Here is an 18365-nt window from a genome sequence, read left to right as displayed (position 1 = left end):
CCTGACAAGAAAGCCCCTCTGTGTGCTTGCCTGGTCCCTGGCATTTGGGCAAAAAAAACAAGAGGGTTAATTGGTGGCAAATGGGGCCTCACTGATTTTGGTCAATATCTTGATTATTACAGCTGTGTATATTGACTTTTTTCTAATAATTTTATTACAAATATAAGTTAAATTTTATTTCCTCTTCTGCTTACCTGTTAATACGATGTGAAAATACTGGCGTGGACAGTAGTGTGTTGCCAAAGCATGATGTGTAATTGCCATCAGAGCCAGTTTCCTAATCCCAACAGGACAGGAGACCTTCCTGTGAGCCGAGCATGCAGAATACCCCCAGCATCTCTTGTCAGGATTTCAAATCAAAGAAAAATACCTGAGCCAGCTGTGCACATCATGAATCACTTGAGGACAGTTCTGTAGCTTGGAGCCATTTCTGGCCCCTTCCTGCCCACTTCTGCCATGTGCTGGCTCTTAAACACCCTGTTCCTTAGCAGCCACTGAAATGTGTCACGTGTCACCTGGGCCAGTGCGATGGGGTAATTCCTGCTGGAGCTGAGAAAGAAGGGCTGTGCAGAGCAGCCCTAGATGTGAGGTACCTCTGTGTTCCATGTGTTCAGCCTCTTGGACTCTCGTGAACAGGAGGGTTGGACTTAGGCTTTTGTCCTGTAGTTTGCCCAGGAATTCATAAATACAGAGTGATGAGCAAAAGACAAAGCTCCAAAGATGAAGATTGGTACTACTTATTTAGTTGCAGCCATTTTCACTGGTCTCAACTAACTTTACCCATGGGTGTAGAATTTCTTCTTGCCACTGTAAGACAAAGTCATACATTCCATAGAAAGTGCCTGTTGCCCAAGTGAACTGCTTTGGTGGTCATTTTTTACAGAGGAAGTCTGTCTAAGGATTACAGAATCACAGAATGGTTTGTGTTGGAGACACCTTAAAGCTCATTCAGTGCCACCCTTTGCCATGGGCAGGGACACTTTCCACTACCCCAGGTTGCTCTAAGCTCTGTCTAAGCTGGCCTTGGACACTTCCAGGGATGGAAGTGTCCGGAACCTCTCTGGATTAAAAATGAATTCTATGAGTTCACCAATTGCTTTTCTAGTGAAAACAACCCTGAAATCCATAACATCTTTTACAATTGTTAACACTCCAGATTCACTTCTCCTCCACTTGTGTGTCTGCACATATATTTGTGACTTTAATTCTTATCCCTCAGGTTACATTCTGACAATTGACCCACCTGAAGGTTTGTGGGTTTTAGTGTCCAGTAGTCTGAATAAATTTCATAGAATCAAAGAATGGTGTGTGTTGGAAGGGACCTTAAAGCTCATTTTGTTCTGACCCTTGTTATGGGCAGGGACACCTTCCATGTTGCTCATTGTCTGGTGTTTGTCAAAATTGACGCTGTTGCTGCTTTTTTAACCCCCTCTCAGGAAGACCAATACCTGAATTCTGACCTAATGCCCCTTATAAAGGTGGTTTAGTCTGAGACTCTGACTGTGCCCGTGAAAACAAGTGGGCTCTGACATTCATTTGGTTGCTTTCTCACCATGGAACTATTTGGAAATGGGAATGAAGTTCTTCTCATAACCTGTGCTTTCTAACAAGACATTTTTAATTGCTGTTTTTAATTTCTTTTGGTAGAACCTCCAAGGCTTGTAATTTCACCCAAGAACCAGACTTTTACAGAAGGTTCTGAAGTGTCCATCAGGTGTTCTGCCACGGGTTATCCAAAGCCAACGGTTGTGTGGACACTCAACGATATGTTTATCATTGGCTCCAGCAGGTGGGACTTGAAGTTGTCTCCATTTATTTTAATAGCATATGTGAGAAAGAAGGTTTGAATAGTGCCAAAATATTCTCCTACTTCAACAGGAGTCTGTGAGTTTTGGAAATAGTACCTCAATCTTTACTTCTGTAACTCTTTAACTGCAATTACCTCATCTCTAATAGAGAAGCACTTTAGTTCTCTTCTCCAGGTTTTTTTGCAAGCTTAATTTATGTACTTTTCACAAAATGTAGTGATAGATATAATAATACTAATAATGTTTATAATGAGAAAAAAAACCCCAGAAACAGCTATTTCTAAACCATCTGCTCATGCTGCTGTGGCTGCTTGGAATGTGGATATAACCATTGTTCTTTCTAATCGTTTTGCTTGGTCCCTTGTGTGTTCCCAGGTACAGAATGACCCCAGAAGGCACCTTAATCATAAGAAAGGCAATTCCCAGAGATGCAGGAATTTATGGTTGTTTGGCAAGTAACTCAGCTGGGACAGAGAAACAGACATCCACCCTCACATACATTGGTAAGTGACAAAAACAATGTATTAAAATAATAAACTAATTCCTCATTGGGAAAGAGGAGCTGTTAAAACAAGTAGAACCCTGCAAAACATACTGGTAGAAATTTCAAAAACCTCAGAAGATATGTTGAACAAGTCACAAATGTCCCTTTTGTTTTCTGTGCAAACCTGATTAGTATTGTTAGATAGTATTTGGAGCCTGATGGTCTTTTTAATAAGAAAGCTTTTTAGGTTAAAAAACCTTTTTAGTTTAAAAAAAAAACCCCTAAAATAGCGTCTTACTATGGGATAGACTGGGAAACCTGGGTGAGTCCTTTTGAAGAGAAATCGTGTTTCTGTATAAAAATACTGTGTTAAAATATTGATAGCAGAGTATTAAACTGTTTCATGACCAACATCTGGCTGGAGGAGGAGAATGATTTTGTGTTTGTACGTTTTCCATGGTGAAACTTTTCTGATTTTTTTCCTTATATTTCATGTACATTCTACATATGATTCAGGTGCTCTGGACCAGACTTTACTTTTCCTTGTTTCCCAATGTTTATCTTCTACTTTTAGGTCTATTTGACTTTTAATGCAAACATTCTTCCATATAACAAGAGCAAATGAGAGTCTTTCATGGTTTATATCTTAAAGATTACCTGTAATTTGGGTGAAGAGCTCATTTTTTTTCCTGTCTTGTTACTTTTTAGAGGGCCCAACATTGACTGTAGTTCAGAGTGAAATTCTGGTTGGTCTTGGAGACACGACTGTTATGGAGTGTAAAACAACTGGAATACCACCCCCTCAAGTGAAATGGTTTAAAGGTGTGCTCATTGCTTGGTTATTGAGTCATTTATTTAGCAGCAATATTTTGAACAATGATCAGGGAGTGGCTTAATTTCTCTCAAGAGCATTATGTTGTATTCAACCATTGACAGACCTGTGACATTCTCTAAATCTAGAAGAAATGGTATTGATCTCTAGAGCATAAGTTCTTGCTTCTATTTAAATATGGTGAATTAACACACTGTAGCATAGGTAATAATAGTAAAACAAAGATAAGCTTCCTGCCTGCTTTTACATAAGGTTCATTCTTTCAGAAAATGTTTAGCTTTATGGTACAAAAATCACAAAACAATTTTATGTAGCTTTTATTGTTCTGTTTTCATGTAGCCTCTAATTAGGAAAGAAGAAATACAGCCTGACATACTGTTCTAATGCTAATCTCTGCCCAGAGATACTTGGGTTTGTGTTTGCCTTGTAGAACCAATAAATAAAAAAGGATGTATTTAATGTAGTAATGAACTTTTCCTCTCGGTGGAGTGGGAGTCAGAGTTCTCATCTGCTGAGTTCATACAGCTATGTTGTGAGCTAACTCAAACTTGGGCACTGTTTTTTGGGATAATTTTGATAAATATAGGTATATATTTGATATGAATAGTTATACTGCCTTTTTCTATCTGGGCTTAGGTGACTTAGAGTTGAGGGCATCAGCATTTCTTGTAATTGATATTCACCGGGGTCTTCTGAAGATCCAGGAAACACAAGACCTGGATGCTGGTGACTACACGTGCGTGGCCACCAACGAGGCAGGGAGAGCTGCTGGCAAGATAACTCTGGATGTTGGCTGTAAGTAGTTAAAACCTGCATGGGGCACACTCAGATGGCTGAGTTTCTGTACTGGTCAGGGAGTGGTGCCTTGGCTCCTCGAATCTTTCTAGCAGATCTATGTGTGTGCTGGGAACACCTTTTGGTGGTGTTGGTTAAGCAGTTTCCTTGTCCCATTTGGACTCCAGTTTGGAATCATTGAATGGTTGGAAGGGACCTTAAAGCCCATCTGTTTCCAGCCTAGTCTTACTTATTTTGCAAAGTATAAAAGTTATAGGGAGGAAGAGAGGCACAGGAGGAGGAAGCTGTTCAAACCGCAACCTAACAAAATTCTCAAATAGAGAATTAATTACAGAAACTTGAGTTACTATGTGAGGTTATTGTAATTTAGTCCTTCCTCTCCTCCTTTCCTAATTCTTTCCATCTGCCTGCGGCCTGACACATTGCATCTTGTTAAATGTTCCTGTCAGGCACATCTGCTTTCTGAACGCATGGCACTGCTTGCAGAAGACAAGGAATTTAGCGGCGCTGATACTTAAAGTCTTTCTAGAGTTGGGAATGTTAGAAGAAAACCTGTGCACAGTGGGACATAAATTGAGATCATCAGTGGTGTTAGAGAATGGGATTGCTGTGTTACAAAGCTCACTTTCTGTGTGTGCTCTCTCCCCAGCTCCGCCCGTTTTCACGCAGGAGCCGGGTGATGAATCTGCGGATCTGGGCTCCAACGTGACGCTTCCGTGCTACGTGCAGGGCTACCCTGAGCCCAGGGTCACGTGGAGGAGGCTGGATGGGGCTCCCCTCTTCTCCCGGCCCTTCGCACTCAGCTCCAGCAGCCAGCTCAGGACAGGCGCACTGGCCATCCAGAGTAGGTAGACTCAACGTCAAAAGAACAGAATTCCATGAGCAACTAAGACATTTGCAAGGAATTTAAGTCACTTTATGACTCTATTAAGTTAACTATGTAAAAAGACTGGATTTTTATGGCAGACTGTGTTTGTGATAGTGATGTCATTGCTGTTGACATGCAGTTCTTTTTGCTATGAGCTTCTGAATTCAGGTGTGTTTGGTCATTGGCTTCACTCTTCATGCAAATTATTACTAATCTTTGTTAAAATACACATGGGCTATGGTGTCTGATCCTGAGGAGCCATGAATTTTCATTTTTGGTGGGTTTTCTTTTGTTTTGGTGCAGTTGGGTTTTTTTTTTTTTGTTTTGATTTGTGGTCTTGTGGGTTTTTTGGTTGGTTTTTTGTTTGGTTTTTTTTTTTTTTTTTTTTGGTAGAGAATTGGTTCCAAACTCAGTGTTTTAGATCTGTCCTAATTTGAGTAATAATCAAAAACTTTGCAAGTGTCTTTGTGATTTTGATTATTTTGCACCATTTCAGTCACTCTTATGCTAAGCAATAATGTTCTGTTTTCTTAATTAGCTTTTATCCCTTTCTATATTTTCATTGCTTCTGTACTTGGTGACTGATGGAAAGGAATGCTCTGTTTCAAACTGAGTGTTTGAAGGTGGGAGAGACAAGGACATGGTGTGCATGTGGGGAGGGAGGGGCAGGATCATTTCAGATGCTGCAGTCAGCTCTTTTCTCCCCCTGTAGATCTGTGGGTCAGTGATGAAGGGACTTATGTGTGTGAAGCTGAGAACCAGTTTGGAAGGATTCAGTCCCGGCCAGCCATGGTCACAGTGACAGGACTGGGTAAGAGCAGTGCATGGCAGTGGGAACTGTTGGTGCTTGGGCAGCACAGAGGATGCTTAGGGTTATGTCCATACATGCTGACCTATCTGTGTGGTGTATTTATGTGTCATCCATACAAACTGAATTAGAAAACATTTACATGGAGCATTGTAATTGATTACAGTGGATTTTGCTTGTTAGAATGGTTTTTTTTTGACTGGCTACACTAACTGGAATTAATTCCACCTGCACTTTTAGCTTGGACCTTAAAGAAATTATTTATCCTGTGATTTTTTTTTTTTTTTAATTCCTAAGTAAATTTATTAAGGAATGAAAAATCACAGTAATGATGAATACTAATGATGGGGTTCCTGCCATTCAATTAATCTTAAAAAAAAACTAATAAAAAAAGGCAGCAATGAACGTGGTTGTGTCAGTGTTGAGATAGATGGGAAGGAATCTTGGTGATCTGAGAAGACAGTAAATGTCTGGCCTTGACCACAGAATCCCACAATGGTTTGGGCTGGGCCTTACACCCAATCCAGTGCCACCCCTGCCATGGGCAGGGACACCTTCCACCAGCCCAGGTTGCTCCAAGCCTCATTCAACCTGGTCTTGGACACTGCCAGGGATCCAGGGGCAGCCACAGCTTCTCTGGGCACCCTGTGCCAGGGCCTGCCCACCCTCACAGGTAACAATTCCTTCCCAATATCCCATCTAACCCTACTCTCTTTCAAATATCCATGCTGTTAGAGGCTTGGTTGTTATCTCAGTTTGACATCTGGCAATAAAAGGAAAAAATAATGCAATGGAATGTGTACATTTGCATGAGGATAAAAACAGAGTCTCTCTGCCATCAAAGAAACCATTTGTTAACTTCAAACTTATTGCAAAAGCCAGTAATACTGGTAGGGTTTGATAGACATGTTTTTACCTGTTTAAAAGTATTATTTAATGCCCAGTACTTAATTTAATTTCTCAGCCATGTGCCCAGTTGTGTTTGCTGTTGGCTTTTCACAGAATGTGCAAATTTTCTGCTGGGCTGTGACCTCTCTTCTGATCCTTCACAATTTTATGCCCAATGGAAATTACAACTTACATTTTGCCCTCTCCCAAACCCACTAATCTGTTCTTCGATATTTTGCGCAAGTAACAAAAAATGATAAATCAACTTGGTGCCAGGGGAACCAGAGTTCACAGGGAAATCCTTGGTTGGATCCAGATTCAGCTGAATAGCATCTTCCATTTGCTCCCATTCCTTAGACTAAGGATCACTGTTGGTGTATTTCCCCAGCTTCCCATCCCTCCTGTGCTACCCCCACCCCTACATTTGTTTCTCTTTTTTTCATGTCTTCAATTTAATACTAATTTAGTGTAATACTTTACATGAATATACAAAAAATCCTAGTAATTTGTTCTCATTCTTCCTTTTTGTTCCAGTCACTCCTCTGATTGGAGCAAGCCCGGCCACAGCCAATGTCATTGAGGGCCAGCAGCTCACTTTGCCTTGTGTTTTGCTTGCTGGGAACCCCATTCCAGACAGGAGGTGGATTAAAAACAATGTGGTGGTAAGACTACTTTGTTTCCTGTGAGATTTATTGGCAGAGGAAAGCTACAACTGACATCTCAAGGCATGATGACAGCTTGGTTTAATTTACAAATTTAATGTGATCACTGCCCATGCCAGGAAATTTCTGACCCTGATGTACTGATGAGGGAATAGGAGATGGCAGTGGAGGATGTGGAGGTCTAGAAAAGAACTTGGAACCCAAGTATTTGTGAGTTATCCTTTTATCGTCTATTTGGCTTGCTTTCAAAGGAGTTTTATGCATTTTTGTAGCTCATGAACTTCAGCCTTGGACTCTGACTATGGGAATGCTAGTGGAATATACCTACTAGAATGACAAAAGTGGGTTTTTTTAAATAAAGGTAACTGAAAATTTCTGTAGATTTAGGATGTTTTAACATCTTGCCTTTTCCTGTTGCTGATGGGCTGAATTAAATAACAGTATCCCTGATCCATATCCTCCTTTCCTGGTGGTGCTCTACTCAGAGCATGAATGAGTTGTTTTCTTTCCCCCTTGGGAACATACCATTGCCAGTTTATACCTCCTACAGACACAGCTAGGTGACCTTTATGGTCCCTTCCCACCCAAACCACTTGGAGATTCTAGAAAGGTGCTGTAGACACCACACCTGGGTTGGTTGTGTGAGTGAAACTTCAGTTCTTTAATAGTAAAATTTCTGACTACCTTATGAAGCTTTTTTTAATCTTTGTTCCTAATTTCTCTATAAATCCCTTTCTGCACAACTGGAATGAAAATATTCTAGCAAAATGCCTAATGTATTGTCACAAAGCAGAACCTGGTACTACCTGTCTCCTGTTCAGGTTTCCCGCTCAGTTTAGGTGTCTTAGGGAATTCATTGGCTTTTCCTTAGGCTGTGCAAGGAGCACAGGCTGTGAAGCTCTGTGAGAAATACTGGCAGGATCCTCCTTGTTGAGTTGCTAATTCCTCTCTCTAGTAGTGCTGGTTTCCTGTCATTGTAAACTGCTGGAAAATGCTATGCTTCAAGGAAAGTTGGAGTAAGTTATATTTAGAGAAGAATTCAGCTGCTTCTGAGTGTGACTGGAACAGATTTGCTTTCTAACAACTCTTTATGAGAGAGGGCTGTGCTGCCAAGCTCAGGGTGTTTGATGTTGCTGTAGGATATATAACTCTTCAAGGGTTACTCCTTGGTGAAAGTTACAATTCTCTTTCACAGTCGTTTGCTTCAAAGCCAGTCTATTCGATGGATATGAAAGTTAGAAGGTTTTGATAACTGTAAAGGAAAATAGTCTGCTTGTGGAAGAAGAACAAGTCATTGCACTTAACAATTACTGGAATAACCAATAAAAATGCAGTGAAGTAATTGAGCTAAGTTTGGGTTTGCTTCATTAAAAGCAGGAGTGGCAGCACAGGATATGCTGTGGCAGAGCAGAGTGTCTCGTGCAGTTCTTACTCTCACTCCAGCAGTAAATACGAGGTGCTACTGAAACTCTTAAGTAAAATTAGCTTTGTATGAAAGATGGAAAGTAGGAAAAGCTCTAGTAAAATTCTGCAGGAACACATAATTTTTAACAACGTGACACAGCCAAGCAGAGCCACACTGCATCCCCAGGTGCACCTTGTCAGGGAGTGTTTTCCCAGTGAAAGGTTCCGTCTCTCCTTTGGCAGCTGGTTCCCAATCCCTACGTGAGCGTGCGCAGCGACGGGAGCCTGCACCTGGAGCGGGTTCGGCTGCAGGACGGGGGGGATTACACCTGCATGGCCAGCAGCGTGGCAGGCACCAGCAACAGCACCACCACTGTCCACGTCTTCGGTGAGCAACAGGCACCACAGCAGCTTTCACTGCTTCGCTGCACCTCCAGCTTCCCACGGTTCCTCTTCTCTCGTGATGCTGCTTTGTAAAGTAACACGGGCAGATTGGTCCCACTGCACAGGGAGGAGCTGAGTGATCAAGGCTGTTTTTCAAGTAAAATCAAATAGAACTGTTTTGTGTTCAGAAACGATCCTCATTCAAAGGCTGGGCTGTGCAATCTTCATCTGGTTTAATTAACAAACAGGTGCAAGTAGGAGTTTGCTGGAAAACCATGAGAAGTGCTGTCTGAGTGTTTCAGAACTGGGGTAAAGAAGTGCAGCTCATGGGGGAATTAGAATGAAAGAAAATGAATTATGAGTTTGGTAGAAGTCATAATTTGTTTGTTGTTTTTGGTGTCATCCCCATTCTCCTCCCCCTTATTTTTTCTCCTTAAATAAAACATACCAAAAAATGCACTGACAGCAAGACAAAGTGTTAGCATTTTGGTAAGCCATCTATATTTCAGTTCAGCATATTAGTGTTAGCTCTCTGAGGCCACAATCACTTCCATGTTTCTCACATTTTAGATGTTCTCACATGTTAAATTAATCATGGGAGATTTATTTTAAGCTGCACTGAAGATGCCGAAACCTCCTTTTATATAAAAAATGACTATAAATTTTTAGTGCAGGCAAGTACTCATAAGATCTTCCATGTCAGCACTAGTTTTTTGAATGTTTCAGAGCTTGAGAACAAAAAGGGATATCTTTTTGTGTGTTTAGAAGTATCTAGGTTTTTGGTATTGTACCCTAAAATCTTACCTTATTTTTCTGTTAATTCAAAGGCAGCTCAACTGAGGGGATTCAGGTTTTTGTTGTCTTCCTGTTACTGATTTTGAGAAGCATAGCCTAAAATGTTATCAGAGGAGAATGTGACAAAGCCTTTCTGAAATAATTTCAGTCAGTGAAATACCTGCAGTTAATTTAAAACTGGGTGTACACAATGCAGTGGTGGGCCTATGGCTGGCAGGCTCTGTAATGAACAGGGGTTTATTCTGTCCTGAAAGGCTGGAAAGTGGCTCCTTGTCCATGTTAGGCTTGAAGAAGAGGCCAAAAGGTCCCAAACCCTGCTTGCCTGTCAGAAGTAGTAATTGAATATAAGGATTTTATCATAATAGTTGTTCCATGTTGAGATGTGCACTGCATGTCTTTAATATTTGCGTGTGTTTGTAGTTGTGCCTGTCATTCAGCATGGACAGCAGATATTCAGCACCATCGAAGGAATCCCAGTGACACTGCCCTGCAAAGCAAGTGGAGTTCCCAAGCCATCCATTGTCTGGTCTAAGGTAACCCCTCACCTTTGCGCTGTTCAGGCTGAAAAATGGGCTGAACACGTTATTTAGTTGTCATTAAAACTATATTCAAAGAACATGGCCCAAAACTGCACTTGTGAGGGACCTGAAAATCTCTGTTTGTTCAGAGCTGCTTTTGTTTCTTAGAGCAGAACTTTTGGCTGTGGTCCTGCCACAGCTCAATGTTCTATTCTTTGGCAGGGCTTAGGTTATCGCTGTATCTTTATGGGTTTTACACTTTAGAAATTGTTCCTGTTCCTGTTGTGAGTTGATAATTTGAGTTTAGGCAGCCTGCCACAGACTGAGAGTTCATTTTTCTTGTGGAGCTCTGACTTTTTTCTCTGAGGAAAGTGTATTTAATAATGGCATTGTGGGGTTAACCCATGACTTTTCAGTCATGGCCTTGACAAGATGTGCACTGAGGAGGACCTCAGCCTTTGAGGGAATTTTTCTTAAAGCCAGTTTTAGGGTTTCTTTCCTCCTTGAACAGGATAATTTTTGGTAGTACCAGTTATATGGGGTATGTTACAGCTCACATGATGTGGTGTGAAGGCACTTTTGGGTCTCAGAAGTTGTGCAGATGTAACTGATTGGGACCTTGGGAACAGCTTTGTTTCAAAGAAGGAATAGAACATGGTTAACTGTTAGTTTGGTAGGGAAGAGCATATGGGAGGATTTATTTTTTTTTTTTATTTTGTCACTTATTCAACTACAGACAAGGAGGAGGCAGCTGACTAAGAACAAGTTTGTGTAATGTGTACAAGATTCATTTTGACATCAGAAATCAATGTCAAAATGAACTCAGTTGAAATCTTGATTATTATTCTTGACTATTATTTTTTAAATTTTCTTTTAAGACTTTGAGTCTGTAAAATGTAGTAAGTTTTCTGCGTAAGAATCCTTGTGCTTAGAAAGTGATACTCAAGGACTGTGAAAAGTTAATTAGCTTGTGTAAATGGAATTTTAGGGCCAAGTTTCTTAGCTAATATAAAAGATTTTGTCCATCTCAGCCTTGAAAAAATAAAAGCAGCTTTTATTGAGTTAAATAATTGTAATTTGCTTTATTTTGGAAAATCCAGGCACTGTGGACTTTAATGATTTTTCTTTCCACAGAAAGGAGAGGTAATCCTTCCCAGCAACGTGAGGTTCTCAGCAGGGTCGGATGGAAGCCTGTATGTGGTGTCCCCAGGGGGAGAAGAGAGTGGGGAATATGTGTGCACTGCCACCAATGCTGCTGGCTATGCCACCAGGAAGGTGCAGCTGACTGTCTATGGTGGGTGTCACCTCAGCTCAGCTGCAGTATTCCTGTCACCTATCCACTGCCCTGGGAGACAGACACACCCAGAGCACATGGACGGGAACTCGTCTCTAGTCAGTGCTTTGGGATCCCCAAACCAGGCAGTTTTATACATGGCTGATCCCAAAAGGACTGTCCTTCAGCCATTATACTTCCCTTAAAGCCTCCTTATGCCTCTTAGCTTGAGTTCACAGACCTTGGGCTGAGCATAATTCCAGCTTTATGGAAGTGCATAGGAAGCATCTGTATGGGAGTAGGATTTCCTGCTGAGAGAGGAATGAAGATCCCTTAATCCCACCAGTCCCAAGCCTTCCTGTCATCATCAATCCAATGTTATTAAAATTTGGTTCAGGTGTAGGTGTGCTTTGCAAGGCTTTTATGGCTTGGAGTTACTGGGGCTGTTGTGTAACAGTTCAGGGAGCGGTTGCTAACTACCTATGCAATACAGAACTCGGCACACCCAGGAATTACAGCCATTTGTTGTGTCCATCTTTTTGAATGGATAGTCCAGGCTTTCTTGTATTTGTGGCCTTCCATGTGGGCATCAGCCTGTGTCTGAGCTACAGGCACTGTACATCAGCATGGCAGTGATTTATCTCTACTGCAGACAGGTCATTAAAACAGGATTGTGATGTTTTATACCTGATAAAAAAAGAGGTGTTGTATGGTGTTACATTTGTACAAATATGTATATTCATTGCAGCTTCTTAACATGTTCCATGTTATAGTGAAACCTAGAGTGTCCAGGCCTGGAGACCAGCAAGGAAATGCGCATGATAAACCCATAGAGGTCTCAGTAGTTGCAGGGGAAGATGTCACACTTCCATGTGAAGTGAGGAGCTTGCCACCCCCCATAATTACCTGGGCCAAAGAAATGCAGCTCATATCTCCATTCTCTCCAAGGTAACAATGTTTGATGAAAAACTAAATGAAACTGAAATTGCCTCTAAACTGTCAGGATTTTGGAAGGGTGTGTGATTTCTGACTGCCACAGGGTTGCTCAGAAGGTGTTACTGTGTTTCTTTGTCCTGCCTGACCTGTTGTATTGGGTCTTGAAACTCTTTCCCTAGCGTGCCAAGCCTGTGTATGGTTGCGCAGCTCCCATTCCAGCATGTGCTTATATCCAGTCTCGGGAGGTGAGGAGGAAAGAGATCCTGGGTATTTGTACCGTGGTGGTGCCCAGAGACCCACATCATCTGTGCATGATAATAATTGTTTAAAAACTGTTTCTTTTCTTATGTACTTCCCATTTATGCTCAGGGGAGCGCTGTCTGTGATTTACATGAAGCCTGGGCTGCCAGTAGGATACAGGTGATGATGATAAACATTTGGGTGTGCTGACAAGGGCGCGTTGTGTGCTGTGTTTTGGATCCAAAAACTCACCAGAGACTTTTGAACATGTGAAAGCAGAATTAATTACTTGTAAAATGTTGAGCTGAGAGCCTTAGAGAATGAAGAGCTGGGGACTGTGTTGGACAGTGTTGGAGTTCTCCCTTATCATTTAATGTGGCACAGAGCAAGAGGGGAGATGAGCCCTGGATGCTCCCCATTGGAGGGCCAGGTGGTGTCACCAGCTGTGGTGCTGCCTTCTGCTCCTCAGGGTCCCTCAGAAGGGCCAGGCACCAGCTGTGTCCATAAAACAGGGAATGGCAAGGCTGGCACTGTGCTTGCTGGTGTCTCCCAGTGACCCCATGGATGAAATAAGCCAGTGTCTGAGCTAAGGAGTTGTACTGGAGCTCCTCTTTCCCTTGTGGCTAAACCTGCACCTTGAAGGTGTTCCAGGGAGCCTGTGACAGCCTCAGCAGATCTTGTGCCACCATGTCTGCTGAAGGAGGCTCGTGTGCAGGGATTTGGCTTGTTGTCAGTAATCCATGAGGGATTTTCTGCTGTGTCCTGTGAGCATGTTGCATGTGGTAACAAATCTGCATTCTTTGTCTCTTACTTGTCCTTGTTTTACCTCAGGAGACACTGATAAATTAGGGTACTTGCTCATGGCTGTAGTGGTGAAATCCAAGTTGTCCAGAGGAACAGAAGTCCAGCTCAGCCCATTCCATAAAATTGTTTACAGATGTCAGCAAAAGTTACAGATTAGTCCAAACAGAACTGTTTGAGACCACCCAAAGACCTTGTTAAAAATGTGAACAATAAACAAATGGAGAGGGAAATCACATATGAAGGAACTTTTATCAGAAAGCAAATGTAATTACTGGACAAAATCAAGGAGGAGAAGTTGCCTCATAAATTTATCTTTTGGGCTTATAAAAAAAGTGCCAAAAAGTTTGGAAAGATAGAGGCAGCAGAGAGGAATTGTAGTATCAGACAGATTTTACGCTGGAGAAAATACATTCCACTTTCCTTTCATTCATCTCTCCAGCCATTGCAATCCCTGAATTTGTCATTTATGTCCTTATGATAACGTTGTCCTAATTAGTGCCACAGAAAGGAAGACAGATAATCCCACCAATTACCACCAATTCTGGCTGTTACCTTGAGTTCCAGGCTTAAATTTCTTCTTGTCGATCCTTAGCTGTCATTTTTTCTTTCCTCCTCACTTATTTTCCCTGTCTCTTTGACTCCTACAGAAGATTCTGGCTTAGCTGGCCAAAGTAGTTTCTGGTGTTATAGATCTGTGACCAGAACTCTGGGAGAGTTTAATGCTGTGTAGTTAATTATTTACTGGGGAATAATGGCAACTCCTATAAACACCAGAACTGGCAGTTTTGAATCAAAATCCTGTCTTCCATCTTGAATCAATGTAACATCACTTTTTTGCCAGGATGAAGCAGTAATAAAAGTTTTAACTTTCTGACCCTGCTGACCTGAGCTAAGAAAAAAAATTTAACAAGAGGGTGAAGAGCTCAGTTTCACATTTTAATAAGTCCTATAAATAGCTAGAACCAAATTTTGTAATTTGGATCTTAAATTTTAGATATTTGCTATTGTGTGTTCTTACAATATTAGATATGGTGTATTCTGAATATAGGGGCTCCATAAATGGTTAGGAAAAAAATGAGTAAACCTAAGTCATAGTTGCATAATATGGTCAGAGTGGTGTTGTTTTAGCTCATAGCAAACATTAGCAGTGTGCAAGGAGAGGTCATTCACCTTTCCATACATATTTATGCAGTTTATCTGCTTCTTCTTTTTCCAGACACACTTTCCTCCCCTCAGGGTCAATGAAGATCAGGGAGACCCAAGTCTCAGACAGTGGAATGTATGTCTGTGTCGCCACAAACATTGCTGGGAACGTGACTCAGTCAGTGAAGCTCAGTGTACATGGTGAGTTGGAACTCCAGGGGTTCATCATCTGCAAGTTTCCACATGGAACTGAGCATCTTTAAGAGGTTTCCAGAGTTTTTTCCTAATTGACATTAAATCCTCTCAGCTGTTCTTTCAGGTTGTATTATCTTCATATGTGAGTTATTGATTTTGTGGAAAGTAAATATTGTATAAACACCCACAAATACATAGATATGTGTAAAGGTGTCCAGTGGCTCCAGCCAGGACCTGTGTCCCTCACCTTTATCTCATATCGCTCCTTTGTCTCTCTCCTGCTCTCCCACACTGGGGCCCAACCACTGTCTCTTAAACACTCACTCAATGTCAAGTCTGGAAAAATGTCACTTGTTGTTGTTTCAGGCATTTTTTAAGTCTTTTTTATTGCCAGTGATCCTTAGGAAAAAAAATATTGTGGCAAAAGAATTATGGTGGATTTATATTATTCTGTAGGACCAGCGAAATCACTTCCAGTCATATTTTGTCTCCCTTGTCTGAACTTGTGTTTGGAAATGTACAAAGATCAGGGATTAAGGAAAGGAAATTAAAATTCCAAAAGGACAATGTGATTAATTCTATCATAAATGTTTTTAAGTTGTTTTGTGTTATGAAGAAGCAGTACCCACAGCTCTTCCAGTGTGCTTGGAATATGGCAGTGCTCATGGAAGCTGTGCAGTGTGGCTTGTTCAAATAAATTCAGCACTAGGCTATCTCCCATCCTATTCTGTGCAGAGAACATGTAGGGCTGCTCTTGTAGTCACCAGAGGGCATTTGATTTCAGTAAATAAGGAATATTTTCTAAAATTATAAAAATGGAAAATAATTTCAAAGGATCATAAAATGGTTTGAGTTGAAAAAGACTTTTAAAGGTCATCCAGTGCCACCCCTGCCATGGGCAGGGACACCTCGCACAATCCCAGGGTGCCCCAAGCCCTGTCCAACCTGGCCTTGGACCCTTCCAGGGATCCATGGGCAGCCACAGCTTCTCTGGGCACCCTGTGCCACTGCCTCACCACCCTTACCATAAAAAATCTCTTTCTTATACCTGGTGTGAATCTCCCCTCCCTTAATTTAAAATAGTTCCCCCTTGTCCCAAGTCCCTCTCCAGCTCTCCTGGAGCCCCCTTAGGCACTGGAAGGTGCTATGTGGTCTCCCTAAAACCTTCTTTTCACCAGGCTTAACACCCCCAGCTCTCCCAGCCTGAAGAATGATCCTGTGCATTGTTTCTTTAACATTTCTGTGGAATGAAATTGTCTTCCTCAGTTCCTCCAAGGATCCAGCATGGGCCTCGAGTTCTGAAAGTGCAGGCTGGGCAGCGAGTGGAGCTTCCCTGCAGTGCCCAGGGCGTCCCTGCCCCGTCGGTCTCTTGGTTCCGAGGCACAAGTGCTGTGCCCACAGACGGGGGGAAGTTCCTGCAGAGCCCAGATGGAGCTCTGGGCATCAGCAGTGCCCAGCTCTCTGATGCTGGCGTCTACACCTGTGTGGCCACCAACAGTGCCGGCAGTGACACGGCAGAGGTCACGGTACAAGTGCAAGGTACTTGTCTGGGGCCACGCTCCTGCCCAGCCCGGGCTGGCAGGGACTCCCTGCCAGTGGTGTGGGGCTGGGGCCTTGCAGGGCAGGGCTTTCTCTCTCCCACTGTTACGTGATGCAAAAGCCACATCTGGTTTAGATGTTATGTTCTGATGGTAATTGAGGAGAGTTAGAATCAGCAACTAGTCTTTGGACAGCTTGCAGGAATAAAAAAAAGTGTGCACACTCTCTCTCTATATATATTTAAATTAAAAAATGATGTTGAAATGGTGAAAGGGTAAGTGGTCAATGTGCCAATTTAAATACGTAGTGCAGGTCCTCACCTGAGGGCTGACAGATGTCAGTGGAGCATGACTGACCTAAGCTAAGCAGGAATTGTTTCTTCTTTGCAAAAGTCTAAAGGCAACATTCTGGTCCCTTTGGATTAGAGATGCTGAGAAATGCTTCCTACAGACAACAAAGAACTCTCAGTAACTTTATTTAATTATAAAGAATATGCTTCATGTAGTTTCAGTCTGCACAGGAGTTTAAAATGAGTCTTGAGAACAAAGATGGCAGTAGCACTAATATATGGTGAAAATACAATACTAATATATGGAGAAAAAACAAAATATTTTTCAGATTTTGCAGAAACATTGCCTTCAAAATAAATTTAGCAAGATTTAAAGAGAACTATTTTCTGTCAAGTTTGAAAGCCTCTTTGTACTGCTTACTTCCTAAATATTCCCACTGAAATGGAAACCACTTGTGCAGTACCCATTCCAGTTAATGTAAAGAGGGTTATTGGAATGTGACCTTGTGTGAATGAGAGAGACTGAGTGTTATGTATTGTCCAACTGTATTTTTATATTTGGAGCAGAGATCAAGCAGTTTTCTGGGTCTAATTTTCTCTCAGAGCCTCCCACTATTGAGGACCTGGACCCTCCATTCAACAGCCCTTTCCAAGAAAGAGTGGCCAACCAGCACATTGCATTCCCATGCCCTGCAAAAGGTGAGTGTCTTGGTGACAAAAAGATCTTTATCTGCTGACCACTGCAGATTACAACACTGCTGTAAAAATGTCCAATGCACACAGTATTTTCCATGTATGCTTTATATGAAAAAATTCAAGCTAATAGTGATTTAAATAACCACTGTGTGTGGAAGTCCTGTGGAAAGTCATTGCTAGCCAACAAGGATTTTACAGAGTTTAGGATGACGATTTTTAATGTTAAAATCATCCTGTAACAGCTGGAGCTTCCTCTTGGAAGCTCCTGGCCTCCCTTTGTGTGTCCTTCCAGCAAGCAGCAGGAGTTGTTTGAATCAATCTTGTTCTGAGCTGAGTGAAGCATTTGTGGCCGTTCCCCCTTTTCCTTGCAGGTATTCCCAAGCCTGCCATCAAATGGCTGCGGAACGGGCGGGAGCTGACCGGGGCTGAGCCGGGGCTCTCGGTGCTGGAGGATGGGACCCTGCTGGTCATAGCTGCCCTCACACCCTCAGACAGTGGGGACTATGTCTGCGTGGCAGCCAACGAGGCTGGGAGCACACAGAGGAGATACAGCCTGAAAGTCCATGGTAAATAATACATACAGCCCTTGGGAAAGTATCTTCTGTTTTCTTCTTCCAAACTACATGGCCCAAATCTGCCCTTGTGCTGTTAAATTATAAAATCTGAGTACTTCCTATTTTTCTGACACTCTCTATAGTTTTTCTTTTCCCCTGTTTCTTCTGTTCTTTGTGACTTTATGCACAAACCATCCTTGTTTTACTCAAGGATCTTATTGATAGAAACTCCAGTTTTACTTGAAAATTTTAATGTGAATAACAAATGAAGCTTTCTACTGTAGAAGCTACAGATTGAGGGCTAGGTCTGCATTTCAAATGAGAGAAGAGTTATCAGAGTGAACATAGACTAGGAGATTTTCTATTTGCTGGTATTTTTCCTCTTCCAGAATCCTAGTTAGGAAATAGAAACCCTACAAACTACTTGTATTCCAGCCTTTTTCACTTCCC

At 41.9% G+C, this 18365-nt stretch overlaps 1 protein-coding gene across 1 annotated transcript in view; it reads left to right on the top strand.

Moving 5' to 3' along the window:
- HMCN1 (hemicentin 1) overlaps nt 1–18365 on the top strand; it is a 167586-nt gene that overhangs the window by 62684 nt on the left and 86537 nt on the right. The window contains exons 12-26 of the mRNA XM_068199489.1: nt 1648–1789; nt 2184–2311; nt 3001–3114; nt 3761–3919; nt 4569–4763; nt 5500–5598; nt 7018–7145; nt 8793–8937; nt 10149–10261; nt 11381–11540; nt 12293–12467; nt 14716–14843; nt 16104–16376; nt 17269–17364; nt 17733–17927. Coding sequence (XP_068055590.1) covers nt 1648–1789; nt 2184–2311; nt 3001–3114; nt 3761–3919; nt 4569–4763; nt 5500–5598; nt 7018–7145; nt 8793–8937; nt 10149–10261; nt 11381–11540; nt 12293–12467; nt 14716–14843; nt 16104–16376; nt 17269–17364; nt 17733–17927 — 2250 coding nt within the window. The remainder of the gene's footprint in view (nt 1–1647; nt 1790–2183; nt 2312–3000; nt 3115–3760; nt 3920–4568; nt 4764–5499; nt 5599–7017; nt 7146–8792; nt 8938–10148; nt 10262–11380; nt 11541–12292; nt 12468–14715; nt 14844–16103; nt 16377–17268; nt 17365–17732; nt 17928–18365) is intronic.

This window comes from Anomalospiza imberbis, chromosome 9 (genome assembly GCF_031753505.1).
Source record: "Anomalospiza imberbis isolate Cuckoo-Finch-1a 21T00152 chromosome 9, ASM3175350v1, whole genome shotgun sequence".
NCBI lineage: Eukaryota > Metazoa > Chordata > Aves > Passeriformes > Viduidae > Anomalospiza > Anomalospiza imberbis.
The sequence above is the reverse complement of the archived record's forward strand: the minus strand, read 5'-3'. Positions and strand labels throughout refer to the sequence as shown.